The 19,224-nt window shown below is 40.5% G+C and overlaps 2 protein-coding genes across 2 annotated transcripts; both read left to right on the top strand.

The window, feature by feature from the left end:
* The first annotated feature begins 13,171 nt into the window (after positions 1 to 13,171).
* LOC130829367 (olfactory receptor 52B4-like) lies at positions 13,172 to 14,116 on the top strand. Its single transcript, XM_057695856.1, has one exon. The coding sequence runs from the start codon at positions 13,172 to 13,174 to the stop codon at positions 14,114 to 14,116; it is 945 nt and encodes a 314-aa protein (XP_057551839.1).
* A 4,208-nt stretch (positions 14,117 to 18,324) lies between these two features.
* Positions 18,325 to 18,909, top strand: LOC130829011 (RNA polymerase II subunit A C-terminal domain phosphatase SSU72 like protein 3-like). Its single transcript, XM_057695104.1, has one exon. It carries the CDS (start codon positions 18,325 to 18,327, stop codon positions 18,907 to 18,909), a length of 585 nt encoding a protein of 194 aa, XP_057551087.1.
* The last annotated feature ends 315 nt before the right edge of the window (positions 18,910 to 19,224 follow it).

Below are 19,224 nucleotides of genomic sequence, written 5' to 3'. Positions count from 1 at the left end.
CTGGAAGAGGAACAGTTTTCAGCATCTCTAGCTTTCAAAGTCTGATGGAAATGGTGCATGGCAGGGGTCAGCTTAAATTCTAAGACATAGTTCAGCAAGTTGTATCTCTGGAGGAAGTTTATCATTGAGTTCCCAGGAGTTATATCTTCCATTGGCGAAACAACCTCAGAAAGTTTGTCATATTTGGCTGGGCAAACTACCTTCTACAAAGAACCTGAGACTGCATGGATTTTTTTTTTTTTGAGTCATGTATCCTTTTTAACAGTAGCCTAAGTGAAAATAGTTCAATAAGAACCATGCTCTGGCCCCAGAATTAGCTCAACTAGTATTTGGAGTTGAGTTTCTCAATCTCTGAGACATCTTGTGATATCTGGACAATCACATACAAATCTCCATTTCTTTATGTCCTTCATTCTAGGTAAATGGCATTCTTAGAATCAGTGACTCCTAGGCTTTGCAGTAATTTCTCATATTAAAATTTATAGCCTATCATCATGTGTGTCTGATGGGAATGAAAAAGAATTGTGTGATTCATATGCTACAGATGAACACTTAAAGAGCCTGAGGCTGATTACTCCTGTGCTGGGAAAAGACTTATGTGTTTCTGATGGGGTGGCATATGCTGGGAGAATCCTGCGGAAGGGGACTTCCCCAAATCTGTCAGGCCAAGTTCTTCAATGATCTTCTCCTCAGCAGGGCATCCAAGGCTTTTGCTTTGCTGGTTCCTGGCCTCCCTCACAGCAGCACTCCATATATCACCTTCCAAGCACCCCAAGTTTCAGACACACTAGGCCATTAACTCCTCACTTTTCCTAGGCCATGCCATACTCTCTAGGTATCTCTGCTTTATCTTGGGATAACCTCCATCGACTTGTTGGAAAACTTTTATTTCTCCCTTTTTAAAATTTACTTTATTTTATTTTTTTGGTTATCCATTTTATTTTATTTATTTTTTTTGGGGGGGGGGTACACCAAGTTCAATCATCTGTTTTTATACACGTATCCCCGTATTCCCTCCCTCCCTTGACTCCCCCCCCACCCTCCCTCGAGTCCCCCCCCACCCTCCCCGTCCCAGTCCTGTAAGGCATCTTCCATCCTCGAGTTGAACTCCCTTTGTTATACAACAACTTCCCACTGGCTATCTATTTTACAGTTGGTAGTATATATATGTCTGTGCTACTCTCTCGCTTCGTCTCAGCATATTCTCATCTCCTCTTTTCTGTGACACTTTCTCTAACCAATTCCTCCCTGATGCATTAGTTCGTTTGTACTACCCCTATGAGAAAAATATGTATTGCCCATAGTTTTCATATCTCGATCTGTCTATCTCTATACTGTATTGATCACAGTACATATAAGGATCTGGAACCTACTTTTCTCACCTATCAATGTACTACTGGCATTGTTCATTTTTAATATTATAGATCCCACATGATATATTTCTGCATATATATTCTACCTAATTGCAGAATTTTGCCATAATTTAGTTCATCAAGGCTGCTTCTTTTAAGCCCTTTCTCCATGTCTTTATGGTTGTTTATTTACAGGTTTAAGCTCGATTTTACTTACTTTTAAAAAAAAAGTTTTATTGGAGCATAGTTTATTTACAATGTTATGTTAATTTCAGGTGTACAGCAAAGGAAATCAGCTATACATATGCAGGTATATTCACTCTTTTTTAGATTCTTTTCCCATACATGCCATTGCAGGATATTGAGTAGAATTCCCTGTGCTCTACAGCATGTCCTTGTTAGTTATCTATTTTATACATAATAGTGTGAGTATGTCCATCCCAATCTCCTAATTTACCCTCCCCCACCTTACCTCCTAGTAACCATAAGTGTTTTCTACACTTGTAACTCTATTTCTGTTTTGTAGAAAACTTCATTTATACCCTCCTTTCAGATTCCACGTATAAGCAATATGATATGATGTTTGTCTTTCTCTGTCTGATTTACTTTACTCAGTATGACAATCTCTATGCCCATTCATGCTGCTGCAAATGGCATTATTTCTTTCTTTTTTATGGCTGATTAAGATTCCATTGTATATATGTACTACATCTTCTTTATCCATTCCTCTGTTGATGGACATTTCAGTTGTTTCCATGTCCTGGCTATTGTAAATAGTGCCGCAGTGAATTATTAGAGAAATGCAATCAAAACTACAATGAGGTATCACCTCACAATGGCCATAATGGCCATCATCAAAAAAATCTACAAACAATAAATGCTGGAGAGGGTGTGGGGAAAAGGGAACCCTCCTCCACTGTTGGTAGCAATGTAAATTGGTACGGCCAGTGTGAAGTTTTATATAGAGTGACCATATTGTTCAACAATCCCACTCCTTGGCATATACCTGGAGAAAACCATAATTTGAAAAGATACATGCCCCCCACTGTTCATTGTAGCACCATTTATAACATTTACTTCTCAATTGAGATATTTTTATATATGATATGGTGTGTGAGATTATGATAGGCAATTGGCAATATGTTCCATGTTAATATCTTTTCGTAATTGAGATCAAACTATGCAAAATCTTGAAATCTTGGTTTTCACTATATATCATAAAATAAACACATATCTATTATTAAGAATCTTATCATTGTAATTTCTGATATTTGCATGATAATCTATGGAGGTATTTTTATTATTATTGTGTGTTTGAGTTTTCCCAATGTAACTGTTTCAAATTGTCCTGCTCTAAACTTCTTTGTATGTAAAATTCCCTCTGATTTTTGAACTTTTATATTTATGCTATGTTCCTAGGATTCGAACTGTAAAATTTCCATGAATTTAATAAATCTGACCTCCGAAATGATGTATAATTTTCTCTTATGTTAAAAGTATATGAGAAAATATATCTTAGTGTCCTGGTGTGAGGAATGGGTATTTTCATTATTTAAAATCTCTGTGAATTGAGAGGCCAAAACTGAAAGCACACTGTAATTTCTTATTTGTATCTTTTGATTGTTATTGTGGTCAAGATTTTGTTGTATGGTCATATTTCATTTCCTGAAGTAAACATAGTTATTGTTTGGTTATCATGTCGTAGCTCCATCAGATAAGTACAGGCATACCTTGTTTTATTGCATGTCATTTACTGCATTTCTCACATATTGTGATTTTTTAGAAATTGAAGGTTTGTGGCAAACTTGCATTGTCAGATGATGGTTGGCATTTTTTTAGCAATAAAGTATTTTTAAATTGAGGTATGAACAATATTTTAGAGATGATCCTATTCCACACTTAATACACTACAGTGTGGTGTAAACATAACTTTTGTATCCCCCTGGGAAACCAAAAAATTCCTGTGATTTGTTTTGTTGTGTATTTGCTTTTTTGCAGTGGTCTGGAGTTAAACCCCTAATATATCCATGGTACGCCTGCTATGCATGAGGAAGTAAAAACTTTCTCAAGGTAATGGAAGAGGTAGGGACAAGATTACTTCTGTTTCATTTTCCAAGGCTATGCTTTTGGTTACTACATCACCTAGAAGATATGTCTGCTCTTGTTTTTGTCCATTTAACTCTTGAAAGCACTGTAATTCTCTATTTTTATCATTTTTTATTTACCAGTGAAAATATATATATTTAAGTATTTGTCCAGTGTACTTGGCCCTTTATCTTTGTGTTTTTAGAACCAGACTTAAATAGTATTAGTTATATTTGTGTCTTTTACTTTCTCTTTTTTCATTGTTTAATCTTAGAAAATTCTCCTTAAGCTACTAGTTGAATATTACTTACATCAATGTCTCTATTTTAACTTTCAACAATCTCTAAAATGAGAGTTAATCAGTATTATTGAGTTTTTTGAGGATCAAATGGAATATCACGTGTAAAAGGCTTAGAAAGTTGTCTTGCACATAGTAAGTGTTCTGTTCATTCCTGTTATATGGATAATTATTGTTTATTTTTGCTTGTTTGTCTTTTAGTGTCTTTATTTTTTAAAAATCATGTTGGTTACATACTGTATGAACTTATATAACATTCTTTTTTTTTTAAAATTTATTATTTATTTATTTATTTATTTATTTATTTATTTATTTATTGGCTGTGTTGGGTCTTCGATGCTGCACATGGGCTTTCTCTAGTTGCGGCAAGTGGAGGCTACTCTTTACTGTGGTGCACGAGCTCCACATTTCGGTGGCTTCTCTTGTTGCGGAGCACAGGCTCTAGGTACACAGACTTCAGTAGTTGTTGCCCACAGACTCAATAGTTGTGGCACATAGGCTTAGTTGCTCTGTGGCATGTGGGATCTTCCCAGAGCAGGGCTGGAAGCCGTGTTCCTTGCATTGGCAGGCGGATTCTTAACCACTGTGCTACCAGGGAAGCCCTAACATTCTTGAAATAAGAAAACTGTAGAGGTAGAAAAGAGGATAGCAGTTTCTAGGGATTAGAAATAGAGAGAGAGGTGGGTGATGCTATAAAGGGATAGCATAAGGAAGCTTTGTGGCAGTGGCCACACAAGATGGCTCTTCTCTAGCTTTCTGTACATCCCCTGCCTGACCCACCAGTGCCTGCTCCACCTGTATCTTAAGGACATGATTGACCTTCCTACATACTTGCCCCAGGCCCCAGCTAGTGATTGTTCTTATCAAAGGGGTGGGGAGGGGTCTGCCCCTCTACTGGTTTCCCTGGTAACTAATGAGCCCACCTGATGTCAATTCCCTTATAACTGGTAATCTCCCCTTCTCCACAGGAGGGAAGACTGCCACCATGTCCTGCTTGCTGTGCACTACATGTGGGGTGGGGATGGGGATGCGGGGTATGGAGGTGTGGGGGGGGTTGCTTCACACGACCTTGCTTCAGACATGTAAACTCCCCATCCATTAAACCGTTGATGTCTCTGTTGCTGACTTCGGGCTCTTTCTCCAGTCTTGAAACTGGGCAAACACTGACCTTGCAGGACTGTGGGGTGCAGCCCAACAATTGGCAGAGCCAGCCAGGAGACTCAGGAAACTCCTGTGAGCACCGACATGTTGGGAAATACAGGATGGGGAATGGGAATTTGCACGGGCTGTCCACTGTCATGTGGGGCCTGAACGTTGTGGGTGTGATGCCAGGGTGGCCATCCACTAAGACATGAGGCTCAAAAGTTGCAGGGGTAATCCTAGGGTGGCTGTCCACTAATATGTGGGGTCCAAAATTTCCAGGGATGATCCCAAAAGTTACAGGGAAATCCCTATCGAGGAATGGGGAAGTCATTCTGGTTTATACATGGTTTAACTTAAATTTTACTGACCAGAGCAGCCTGTTTTGTGGCCTTTCAGACATGCATTGCACATCTGCTTGGGCCATTGAGGAAGGGAATGCATTTGAAATTCAAAATGGAGCAGGTGTGGTTCAGACATCCAAGCTAAAATGAGGTGGCCATTGTATACGTGATTTTGGACATGCTCCTGTATTACCGAAAACTTGACTTTCTGAACTGTAATACAGACAAGGACAAAAAAACCACAGGCAGGTGTGGTATTATCTCAGATAAGGTTTCTGCTTGTATTTTGCTTAATTGTCATGATCTCCCCTGTGTTATGGTGTTAGATGTCTTATATTTCATCCCTAGCCCAAGTAAAAGGAAATCTATTTGAGGACTGAGACACAACACTGGTCTCACTTTGAAATGAGTGTCATTGTTGGGTCTACAGCTAGATGCTGTTATAGTCCTCCTCTTGACGTCCATGAAAAATTGACCCTTCTAATGTGACTATGTGGGGAGTACTGACCAAGGGGGAAAAGACTCACCATCTTCCAGTCCCACATGCCAATACATCAGAAAGACCCCTGTTGATAAACATTACTGTACAACTGACTGCCCATGAGCCCCCCGGGCTATGCTGTGTGGAGTGGAATAGGCTGACATTTGGACACACAAGCCCAGCTAATGAGATTAACTGTTTTTTGTTTGGAAAGACCTAATGGCTCCACTCCTAATGACACCCAACATAAAATGGGGTGGCAGACCTGTACTGTGACTGCTCTGGCTAGGCCAACAGACTGTTTCCTTTGAAGCCAGGCCTTCCCCTCCCCATGGGGGTGCCTCTGGGATTGTGAAAAGCAGGGGTGACCTGAGCTTCCTTATAACTGGACAGGGTACTGCTGCTATTGACTCCCTCTCTATTGACTCGGAAAGTGCTTGGCTCCAAAATTTGCCCAAATCCCAGCAAATGACTTCTGAACATACTAGGTATCTTACTCTTGATGCTTTTTGGCTACAAAAAAGTATTGTATTTTTGGTATCTGGTTGCAGTGCCCCCGAGATACCTGACCCCAGGGATACCATGGAAGAGAGGCAGATCAAGATTGTACGGGTCGTGCAGAGTGTGTAGGGGTACAGTGTATGGTCAGGCCATTCAAGGTGGCTGTTCTGTTGCTTTCTGTACATCCCCTGCCTGACCAGTGCCTGTTTCACCTAAACCCTATGCACATGACTGACCTTCCTATGTACTTGCCCCAGGCTCCAGCTGGTGATTGTTCTTATCACAGGGGTGGGGAGGGGTGTGCCCCTCTACTGGTTTCCCTGGTAACTAAGGAGCCCACCTGATGTCATTTCCCCTCTAACTGGTAATCTCCCCTTCCCTTCAGAAGCGAATGCTGCCACCATGTCCTGTAGTCATCCCCACACATGGTGGGGTGTCGCCCCAAGACCTTGCTTCAGACATGTAAGCTCCCCTATCCATCTAACCACTGATGTCTCTGTTGCTGACTCCAGGCTCTTTCTTTGGTTTTGAAGCTGGGGAAGCTCTGGTCTTGTAGGACTGCAGCCCAACAGGAACACTGTTGATTGTAGTGGTGCTTATACAAAACTATGCATATGATAAAATTGCATAGAACTACTCCTCCAAAATAAGTGCATATAAAAATTTTAATATCTAAATAAGATATGTGGATTTTATTAGGCATTTTTTTGGGTTTAGATATCATACTATAGTTATGCAAGATGTTACGATTGGGTAAAATTGGGTGAATTGTATGAGGGACTACACTTTATACTACTTTTTACAACTACCTGTGAATCTATAATTGTTTTAAACACTATTATCAAGCCATATTGATCAGAACAGTATGGTATTGGCATAAAAACAGACACATAGATCAATGGAGCAGAAGTGAGCGCAGAAATTAACTCTTACATATCTAATCAACTATGGTCAAGAATACTCAACAGGGAAAGATAGTCTCTTTAATAAATGGTATTGGGAAAACTGGGTAATCAGAAGGAGAAAAATGAAATTGAACCCCTATCATATATCACTTCAAACCCCCCTCGACATGGATTAAAGACATAAACCTCAGACCCCAAGCCATTAAACTCCTAAAAGTAAAGGGAGTGAAAGCTCCTTGAGTTGGTCTTAGCAATAATTTTCAGTGTATGGCACTAAAAACACAAACAACAAAAGCAAAAATCAACAAATGGGACTACATCCAACTCAAGTGCTCTGCACAGCAAAAGGAACAATTAACAAACTGAAAAAGCAAAGTATGGAATGAAAGCATATATTTGCAGGACATATGTCTTATAAAGGATTATTATCCAAGATATGTAGGAAACTCATACAACTCAATAGTAAAAAAATCCAAACCATCTGAATTAAAATGGGCAGAGGTATAAATCAACTCTACTTCAATTAAAAAAAAAAATAAGAAAGGGCAGAGGAACTGAATAGACATTTTCCCAAAGAGTCCTAGGCCATACAAATGGCCAAAAGGTACATGCAAAAATGCGCAACATCACTAATCATCAGGGAATGGAAATCTAAACAACAATTATTAATCATTTCATGCTTGTTTAAATGGTTACTTTATAAAAAAGAGAAGAGAGAGAAAGCATTGGTGAGGATGTGGGAAAAAAGGAAACATTGTGCATTGTTGGTAGAGATGTAAATTAGGTCTGCCACTGTGGAAAACAGTATGGAAGTTCCTTAAAAAATTAAAAATAGAAGTACTACGTGATCCAGCAAACCCACTTCTGGATGTATATCCAAACTAATTGATCTTGAAGAGATCTCTGGACTGTCATGTTCATTGCAGCATTTACCACAGTAGCCATATATGGAAACAACCTAAGTGTCCATGTAGAAAGAAATGGATAAAGAAGATGTGATACACCCCTCATCCCCCACACACACATTGAAATATTCATCCACAAGAAAGAAGAAAATTCCACCGTTTGCATAAACATGAACGGACCTCAAGGACACTGTGGAGCCCTAGACCAAAGTCACAATCTGGAGTTAACCTAACCCCTCATAGCAACCTAATTCCAGCGTCAACCCGACCTCCATAGCAACCTCCTCCATAGCAACCTAACTTTGGAGTTAACTAGGCCCCCAATCCCCGTAGCAACCTTTGATGCATGACTTAGGCTAGCTGATAACAGGACCCCATATTAGGGAAGATACTTGGAAGATACTCACCCTATAGGACCCTAGCCTATCACCTAAAGACCCCTTCCGCCTTATGGTCCCCTGACCAATCAATTAATGCCATTCTCTTAGCAGGAATTTTCTTTGTCTTGGGGTTATAAAAGCTGGCTGCGAGCCCACATAATGGTTGGCTCTCCCTGGTCTACTAGGAAGTCGTCCTGCTGTCTTTACAGCATCCCTTCTCTCTAATAGACTCTATCTTCCTTACTTTCTGCCTTGTGTCTGGAAATTCTTTTCCAGCCTGAGCTTGGACCCCAACAGACACCATGCTAAGTGGAATAAGGCAGTCAAAGGAAGACTAATACTGTATGATTCCACTTATATGAGGTGTCTAAATAGTCAAACTCATAGAAGCAGAAAATAGAATGATGGTTGCCAGGTGCTGGGGAGAGAAGGGAATGGTGAATTTCTGTTCAGTGGGTATATGGTTTCAGTCATACAAGATGCAAAAGTTCTCGAGATCTGCTGAACAACATTCTGCTTATAGTTAATGTTATTTAAAATAAAGAGAAGTTAGATTTCATGTTATGTGTTTTTTTTTTTCTTTTCTTTACCACATTAAAGAAAAACCCAACTCTATGTTGTCTACAAGAAACCTATCTTAATTGTAAAGAATCAGATGGGTTAAAAATAAAATGATGGGGTAAAATATACCTTGCAAACTCTCAACAAAAGAAAGCTGAAGTAGCTCTAATAACTTGAGACAAACATACCTCAGAACAAGGAAAATTATCAGGGATAAAGAGGTGCATTATATAACAAAAGAATGGTCAGTTCTCCAAGGAGACACAACAATTGAAATGTATTTGTGCCTGACAACAGAAAGTCAAAGTATTTGAGCCAAAACCAAATAGAACTGCATGGAGAAAAAGACAAATCCACTATTATAGCTGGAGACATTATCACTTTCGGTAACTGATAGACCAGGTAGGCAGAAAATACATAAAGATATAGTTGACATGACAAGACTATGAATCAACTTGTTTGGATAGACATTTCTGGAATACTATTTTCAATCTCAGCAGAACAAAGATTATTTTCAAGCTGACATGGAACATTCATCAGGATAGATCTCATTCTGGGCCATAAAACACACCTTAATAGATTTAAAAAATATATATCTTATAAAATATATTCTCAGACCAGAAATCAATAACAGAAAGATAGCTTGAAAATACTTAAATACATAGCGATTAAAGAATACACTTCTAAATAACCCGTGGTTAAAAATGTCTTAAGAGAATATTTTTCATATAGGAGACATTCTTAAAAATAAAAGATTTATATTTAACTTGTTCCAGACCAGGTTGAATATGTATAAAGTATTAAGAAAATACGCATTATAAATACTAGAATCATTTATGTGTGTTACTATATTGAAAACAATTAAATGAAAATTTGTTAAATGAAGGCATCAGTGTAAATTAAAATTTAACACAAATTTTTATGTAGCAGAGCTTTCTTTATAAAGTTTATTTCAGGAAAAATAATGATTCTTGTCTCCTTTGGCTGGAAGTATATGATCACAGTGCCCATGGCAATGCTTAACCTTCAAAAACAATTAAACATGAGTAGAATCCTGACTGGGGTGGGAAATTGGAGATTAGTGACACTGTCCTAGCCCAATCAGTTTAAGAGCCCCAGAAATAAACCTGCAGTCCAACAAATTCAAGTTTTCTTTTATGCATCTCAGTGAGGGAAACTGCACACTGGAGGAATGAAGGGGTGTCCGAACAAACAAATAAAAATTTAGAGTTATGGCAGTTAGAATTGGTTGATGAAAAGCCTGTGTGTATTTATAGCAAAACACACATTTTTTTTTGAAGGTGGGATTACTCTCTTCCACTGTCGTGAAAAAAAAAATGTACAAAAGTACTTTTATAATTTACTGAATACAAAGTTATTTGTAAGTTAAAAAAGTTCATGTGTGCATTCAGGATGAGTAGATAAAATTACTTTAAAATAATGTAAAGAAAGCATTAGCATTTTTTCCCTCAACAACCATAAATGTGGATTTTTTGGTGACTAAGCTGTAAATGGAATGATACTCTAGGTAGGCAAATGAAGTAAAATGTGTCACAAAGGTCAAGAATCACAAGTGTCCTACAAATTGTGCATGAACATTTTTGTATCCTTAGTAAAAAATGGACTCATTATATATAACTCAAAAATATGAATCTTACAACTACTCTGGGAATAAATATAACTCAGCTTATCCTCACAGGAAGAACAAAATTTGAAAATCATCTTTACATATTAATTGTATGCATTGATATAGCGGATTGAAAAGAACTTTAATATTCATTGATTTAACTCAATATTTAATGGCAGTGTAAGTATTAAGAAGACCGTAGCAAAACTGGTTTTGCTGGGAGAGGTTTTTGGTAGTAAATCATCCTAAATATAAATACTTAGTGTGGGTTGGAGATTAGAGCCTGTGGAGAGGAGCAGGAGAGAAAATTGCCAGGGAAAGGCTGAGCAGGAGGGCGTGGTGCGTGGATGAACTTAGGACCTGGATCTAGGCCATTTGGGAAGAGACAAGGCTGGTGGAGGCAGCTGTCCCTGGGGCCCTGATGTAAGCACTTCCCTCAAGGGCTCTCATGAAAGAGAATAAACAGCCCAGCTGTCAGGACCCCAAACAAGCTGAATTTCATCACCAATCTTCTGCCTGTTCCTGAAGACTCAGTAAAGGCTGGTGAGTGAATGAGATGCCTGAGGGTGGGGTGGTTCCAGGACCAAGGTAAGGACTGAGCTGGTTTTATGTCCCAGACAGGCCAGAGAGGACAGGCCTCTTGGAGCTATTGATATACATGCAGAACGCATGGTAAAGACCAGAGGCATCAAACTGGTTGGTTATGGCACATGTGGAGGGTGAAGTTTGGGAAGGGATGTTGAGAGTGTATAGGCAGCTGAGGTTAATGAAGATTTATAAGCAAAGAGAAGTAATCCTGCATATGACAAGTGTCCTAATAATTCAACCACACATGAGGAAATAGAACAGATGTTGACTTAGACTGAAAAACTCTCTGCAAATACGATAAGAGCCCGGTCAATGACAGAGATCTCTGTTAGATCTGTGCTAGACTCCTAAAGCAGAGCATGGGAAGTGAACCAGGACCTCTCAGGCAGGTGTGAGTAGAGAACCATGGGAGGACCTTGAGTGGGGGCATTTAGGATGAACTTGTGTCAGACCAGAGTCCCTCTAACTGGGTAGGAAGAGCAATGGAAGAAGCAAATCCTCACACTGGGCTTCTTGGCATCTCTGTCTGGCTCCAATTTACAAAAGTTCCTCTGCTCCTCCCTTCCCACAATCACCTGTCCACCAGCAGCATCCATAATCTTCCCTGCTCCCCAGCCCCGCCTTTGTCAATTTGTGTCTTCCAGGGCCTCTGCCTTCTTGCTGTTTTTCTGCTTTCCTTTCCCAGTCAGGTCTGTGGGGCACACAGCTGCCCTCATATCCCTCTGATGCCATCCCACCAGTTTTCCTGCGGGAGGTCAGCGGCTCCTGCTGGAGAGGACATTCTCACAGAGCAGCCCTATGCCCTTGAGGAGGTAGTTCCCTGACCCAGGCCAGCTGACCAATCACTCCTGTGATTGGTGACTGTGCTGGCAGAACCCTTTTCCCCAGCACTCGGAGGATGGGAATTGGAGTAGATTTTCCTCCCCAGAAAGAAAAATCAGGGGCACCAAGGGGGTAACAGAAGTGAAAGAAATCATGTTAAAAAGCATAAGATACAATGTAGCTACAGAGCTAGAGAGCTTAAATACCCCTTTGTTTTGGGGACAATTAACACTTGTCTCCAATTCTTCAACCTATCTGCTTACAAATTTGGTTTTCTCTCAAACCATAGGCCCATAGGATGCAGGCAAATGCCCATTTTCCTATATCCCCAGGTTGTAATGTGGTGCCTAAAAATTAGTTACTGCTTCCTGAATGACTGGGTTAATGAATGAATATAATGTACAGTAAGAACCAAATGACAATATTTCCATCTGCAGAAAAATCTTGCAAATGTCATGCCCACCCCTCCCAGCAATAATGCCTTATTTTCCAATTTCAGTCATTTCTAAACTCAGTTCCCTAAGGTGTGAGCAGGAGGAGTGCCTCACTTCAGGCTCACAGGCCCTGTCCGTTATCCCTTAAAGGTCTCTTGAATCCCTTCAAAAGTGTGCATGTGGTGAATTCGGAGAGATTTCAAATCTAATTTCCATCAGTTAGGCTAAATCTGCCTTTGCAACCACCTACCCTGCTTCTTTAGTATTCCCTGTACACAGCCACCTGGATCTGAACAAACATTGTTCATGAATGTGGTATACTCGATTTGAATATCCACTATTTTCCCTTTTGTTTCCTCTTTTTTTCATTCCCTCCTTATGATAAACTATCCACCAAAGGTGAAGTTGATGTTGAAATTCAAGAAAGCTCTTGTTACAGCCTTCCCAGATACATATAATGATTTCCTTTGTGTATTCATAATCCTTTGTTTGTAGGAGACATGTATACTACGATATGTTTTATTTGATTATCTGGAGATATGCATATCTTTTAATAGGACAATCACTCACTGAAGCAGAGAACATATCCTATTGACTTTTTCTGTTTCTTATTTGCATGTTCAAAGAAGATGGAGAGTGTGAGATATGCCAAATGTGTTTGTGACTTCACAAAGAATATTCCAGGAAAACCTGGATTTTCAGCTCTGTCTGTGAGTATGAGGTGACATCTCTGATGATCTCCAGAGATATGCTTTCCTTAAATCACACTGGTGTCAGTCACACAGTCTTCCACTTGCTGGGCATCCCTGGCTTAGTTGACCAGCATTTGTGGATTTCCATCCCCTTCTTCATCTCCTATGTCATCGCCCTGCTTGGGAACAGCCTGCTCATCTTCATCATCCTCACAAACCGCAGCCTCCATGAACCCATGTACCTCTTCCTCTGCATGCTGGCCGGAGCAGACCTTGTCCTCTCCACGTGCACAGTACCTCAGGCCTTGGCCATCTTCTGGTTCCGTGCTGGGGACATCTCCCTCGATCGCTGCATCACTCAGTTCTTCATTGCATATTGCACTTTCATCTCTGAGTCAGGGATCTTGCTGGTGATGGCATTTGACCGCTACATTGCCATATGCTACCCCCTGAGATACACCACTATTCTTACACATAAACTGATTGGGAAAATTGGTGTTACCATCTTTCTGAGAAGTTATTGTACAATTTTCCCTATAGTATTTCTTTTGAAAAGATTGACTTTCTGCCAAAATAATGTCATTCCACACACCTTTTGTGAACACATTGGCTTGGCCAAATATGCTTGCAATGACATTCAAGTGAACATCTGGTATGGACTGTTTGTCATAATGTCAACAGTGGTCTTAGATGTCCTATTAATTTTGGTTTCCTATGTTCTGATTCTCCATGCTATCTTCCACATGTCTTCCCAAGATGCTCGTCACAAGGCTCTCAACACATGTGGCTCCCATGTCTGCATCATCATCCTCTTTTATGGGCCTGGAATCTTCACAACTCTTACTCAGAGGTTTGGCCAGAACATTCCACCTCATATCCACATCCTATTGGCTGATGTGTGCATTCTGGCTCCACCTATGCTGAATCCCATCATTTATGGGATCAAGACCAAGCAAATCCGAGAGCTGGTGGTTCATATACTTTTTGCAAAGCAGAAATAACTTTGGAAGAGGAACAGAGTTTTCAGCATTTCTCGCTATCCACAAAGTGGACTATAGAATGGGTGAGTGGAAACACTAGAGGTAAACTGGATAGTAGGAAATAGCTTAGTGCATTCTGTTTCCAGTTAGGTTCACTAGGAAGTTTCCAGGACTTACATCTTCTGCTGTCAAAGCAACAGAGAGGGTAGTTCCATGTTTGACTGAATAAGCTACATCCTACCCTGATCCTGTGAATTTCCAAAGTCATGTATCCTTCATGCTGCTAGCTTGATTTATTAATGTTAGTACAGTGTTCTGGTTTTGAATTTCTTCAACTATTTCTCACAGAGTTTCTCACGCTTTGAGACATCTTGTGACATCCCTGGACAATCACATACAAAGCGTACAATATGTCAGTCATTCAGGATGAATAACTTCTAGAGATCTAATGGATAGCATTGTAACTGTAGTAAATAATACTGTATTGTATATTTGAAATTTCTTAACTCAAGAGTTGATCTTAAGTTTTCTACCACACTAACACACATTCACAGATGCATCTATGAAAGGGGTGATGACTATGTTAACTAGCTTGATTGTATTAATTATTTCACAATGTCTGTATGTATATACACTGTGGCCAAAAATTTCATTCAGGTTTTTCTGCAACAGTTCATGGAAAACCTGAGCAAACTTTTTGGCCAACCCAATATGTGTGTATATATAAAATATCCTATTTTATAGTTTATAAATATACAATTTACATTTGTCAAATATACCTAAATAGCAGGAACAAAAAGAATTCACCTAAAACACAACCACTAGATTGATCTAGATTGGTTAGTAATTTGGTGTATTCTTCCATATTTTTCATCCATGATGATATAGGGAGCTGCCTGATTGTAACCAAGTCCTGAGTCTTAGGATAACAACATGCATTTTTACTGGTTCCTTTTTCAGCAGCATGTCATATTGGGACATAGAATTCTGTCTGTGCTGGACACAGGGAATGTGACCAGAACCATTGCATGAGCCCAAGTTTACACCATCGCATTTGAAAGGACTGACAGAATTCCATAGGGATGGAGTCTAAGCAACTCCCCCAAAGCCTCATTTACATGTAACGCAAGTGCAGAACAAGCATAGAATGGCCATGAACTCAGGGTGAGGTTGCCATCCTGAGTAACAATGATGAAAAGTTTATTTTAAGGAGTTGTCCAACATGTGAATTGTCCCTTCACCTATTCTGGGTCTTTGAATCTGTATTTCAGCCTGAATAGTGATCACAAAACTCAAATGTCATCCCACCTCTCTACCTCTGCTACTTGCTTAGAAACAATGCAAGCCACCCTCACTACCACTGGTATTGAATGAGCTAATTGTATAAATGGATTCAAGTCATTGACATAAAAAGACTCTCAGGATAAAAACATAATTATACATGTATTTCTCAATAAACACACCCTCAAGAAACAAAACTAAAAGTTTATAAATAAAAGGAGTGACTCAACAAACATTAATTGGTTATATTCTATAAATTACCAGGACTAAGCTAAGGTCTGGAGATACAGAAAAAAATATTATATTCCACTCTCCTAGGGATTCTATACAGTAGAGTAGACAAAATTTTAACAATTAAAATGCATGGTGATAAAATTATGTAGACAACACTGTGGAACATTGTGGAACAATGGACAGTCCCCACACCCAGCTGGGTGGGAGAGAACTTGTCCTACAGGAGCTCATCCTGTGCTGAATGTTGACCAGTAGCAAGAATTTTCCAGATGAAGGGCTTTAGAATGAATAGCAAGTAGCCAGTCTGAGAGGAGGAAGAGGAGTGGCAGGAGATGGTCCTTAAGAGATAGACAGTGAGACCCAGGAAAGGCCTTGGACATGAAGGAGCTCAGGACTTGCCATCCCCAAATATGTCACTTTGGAATAATGATTATTTTGAGGTGTAGGTGCTTGAAAAAGAGCAGATGCAGGGGGCTCTCTGATCTATCCTCTTCTACATAAAAATAGGCCATACAATTTCCCATGAGAAAGGTGGCCTCCCTGGACTAGAAAAAGAAGCGCATCCTTGTCTCCAGAGACTGGGAGTCAGTGCTGAAATGGGTCTGTACAAACAAGTTTGCTAAAAGAACCCTTATCTCCTCTGGCTCCCCCCTTGGCCACCGTATAGCCTCTAGTCACTTCCCCACAGCTTACTGTACCTCATTGCCCAAAGCCCTGTGTCTTGTCATTTCTTTACAAATGTATCTTGTCTTTGTCTGAAAAATATACAAGCTTTTTGTTCTGGTCACTTATTCAGGGCTTCATTCTCTTGTGAAGGTCCTCATGTGTGCGTAGGAATTTAATAAATCTTATACATTTTTCCATTTGCTTCATCTTTTCCTGTCAGTTTAATTCTTAGGCTCAGCAGGAGACCCTCAGAAGGCAGAGGAGAATTTTTCATCCCCTACACTTTCCACACTCGAGATTTGGACGTTAACCTGGTGTTCACAGGTGGCTGTTTGAGAATGTTAAGAAGTAGAATGCCATGATCTGACTTCGGATTTAGAAAGTAAATTACGCTGACTATGACCATCAGGATTTTGGCATGTGGACTCAGGCTGAAATTAGCTAGACTCCAATTTTGGACACTGGCAGTATCAGCAATATGTCAAAATATCATAGCATTGGCATCTGATCAATTCCTGCTGCTCCATTTCCCACTGTAAACAGAGAAACCCAAGAAAATGCGTGTTAGTACCCAATTTATTCCAAATATTTGTTATAAAGAGCATGTGTGCTATTTCAACTAGTTAAGATTAGAAAAAAACTCACTTTTAATTAATCAATTCAACAAATATTTACTGGATGACTATTATGGGCTGGACATTATGCCAGGTACTAGGTAACACTTTAAGCAAAAGTACTTGCAATCCCGACTTTCCGGATATTTCAGTCCAATGGGGAAGAAAGATAACAATCAGCTTATCATACAAGTGTCTGTACTTTCATCAGTGCTTTGGGATCTGAAAGGAAAAGTTATGTGAGACTGAAAGGGAGCATAGGGTTCCTTGATGGAAATGAGCTTAGGCTGTGCTCTGATATCTGAATAGACCATTTAGAAGGTATTTGTAGATGAAGTGGAGACAGAGAAGTTTGAAGGGAGAGAACACAGCCTGTGAAAACACACTGAGGCTAGAGAGAGCCTGGTACATTCAGAGTACCCAAATGACTAAGAGACCCCAGTATGTCTTTCTAACAGGTATGGTTAGAAATTTTTCCATTTTCCTTAACCAAGGGAAGCCACTCACGTGGCTAAGCACAGAAACTCTTTGTCATATTTGTGTCTTGCAAGTACTGTGCCTTTCTCTGTCTGCTTGGAAACCTAGAGTGGAAGGGGACAGACCAGTATGAGAGAACTGATGGCATATCAGGCATGTAAAGTTCAGGAGTGAAAGATATTTCCTTTAAGATATATAATTTGGAAGCCAAGTAACCATGAGAATCCTTTAGGTCTTAGTGAAGGACTAATAAAATTTTTTTCACACCATATCTTTGTATCATAGAATTACTAGGCTTTGAAATTTCAAAGACCTTTCCCATGTGCATGTCCTCAGGTCACTGGAGGGGTTGGTGACAAGCCAGCGAGGAGTCTAGTTGTTTTGTCTAATACCAAGCCTAGCACCATACAAGGTGAACTGGAGATTGCAAAATGCTCAGGAGTGGGTGGGTGGGGGGTAGGCATATCCTTGCCAAAGAGGATGATTGGTTTAATCACTGGAGTGTTCTGATGACTGCACTGGGTTCTCTGCTCGGAGCCCACTATCCAAACCCAGTCACACAAGACTAGAAGGTGGCCTGAGGGGACTCCTAAGTTTCAGAGGGTATGTTCCCTTGCTGAACAGTCATTGAACTTTACAGTTAGGATATGTGTTTACACACACGCTCACATCTGTGTGTGTGTTTTGTCTAATATCTATCTATCTATCATCTATCGATATTATACTAAAAAAAAAAAAAGCACAAAAACAAAAACCCAATCACTCAGGAGCTAAGCCAATCACCAATCAAGAGTTCTCCGCCCACCGCCGGGAGGTGACTCATATAAACAGGGTCTCTGTTCTCTGACACTAACACTGGTTGGAAGAGCTGGACTCAGGTGGTCATCTCCTGGGCTTCAGCATCCCCTCCGCTCCTGAAGCCCACCTGTCTGGCTGAAGTCCCAAGTGGCCACCATCATGCCCTCCTCCCCACTCAGGGTGGCCGTGGTCTGTATGAGTAACATGAACAGGAGCATGGAAGCCCACGGCATCCTCAGGAAGAAAGGGTTCAGGGTCAGGTCTTTTGGAGCTGGATCCCACGTAAGGCTCCCAGGACCTGCGCGCAACCTCCCTGTGGTTTACGATTTCTCCACCACGTATGAGCAGATGCGCAAGGATCTTCTCCACAAAGATGGAGACCGCTACAGAAGCAATGGCATCTTACACATCTTGGGAAGAAATGAGAGAATCAAGCCTCACCCAGAAAGATTTCAAGAGTGCAGAGATCCCTTTGATGTCATCTTCACGTGTCAGGAGAGCGTCTACGACAGGGTGGTGGAAGATCTGTGCACCCGGGAGCAGGAGACGTGTCAGCCTGTGCACGTGATCAACGTGGACATGGAGGACACCCTGGAGGACGCCACCCTTGGAGCTCTGATCATCTGTGAGCTCTGCCAACGCCTCCAGCAGGCGGATGACCTGGAGGACCATCTGGCCCAGTTGCTCCTGGCAATGGAGGAGAAAACAGGAAGGAGCTTCCTGCACACGGTCTGCTTCTACTGAAGATCTTAGCTGGTTTGGGCCCCTTCGACGGTAAGAACTTGTGCCTGGACTTTTGGGCTAGTCAGTATTTTCTGTGAGACGTGTCTGCAAACCCCTTTCCCCTAAAAAGGAAAATGTGTGATTTTTTTCTTTTTTTCAGGTACACCCACCCAGGGAAGGAAGTGGAGGAGAACAGCATTTCATGGGAAATGCCACATGAACCACCTGTAGGCATCAAAAACTTTCCAATGAGGGAGATAACGGTGTCGGTCCTTGACGTGGTAGAAGCAATTCAGTGCTCACATGGCTCTGCAAGGAAGTTAACCTCGAGGACTC

This window comes from Hippopotamus amphibius, chromosome 9, assembly GCF_030028045.1.
Source record: "Hippopotamus amphibius kiboko isolate mHipAmp2 chromosome 9, mHipAmp2.hap2, whole genome shotgun sequence".
In the NCBI taxonomy this organism is placed as follows: domain Eukaryota; kingdom Metazoa; phylum Chordata; class Mammalia; order Artiodactyla; family Hippopotamidae; genus Hippopotamus; species Hippopotamus amphibius.
The sequence above is the reverse complement of the archived record's forward strand: the minus strand, read 5'-3'. Positions and strand labels throughout refer to the sequence as shown.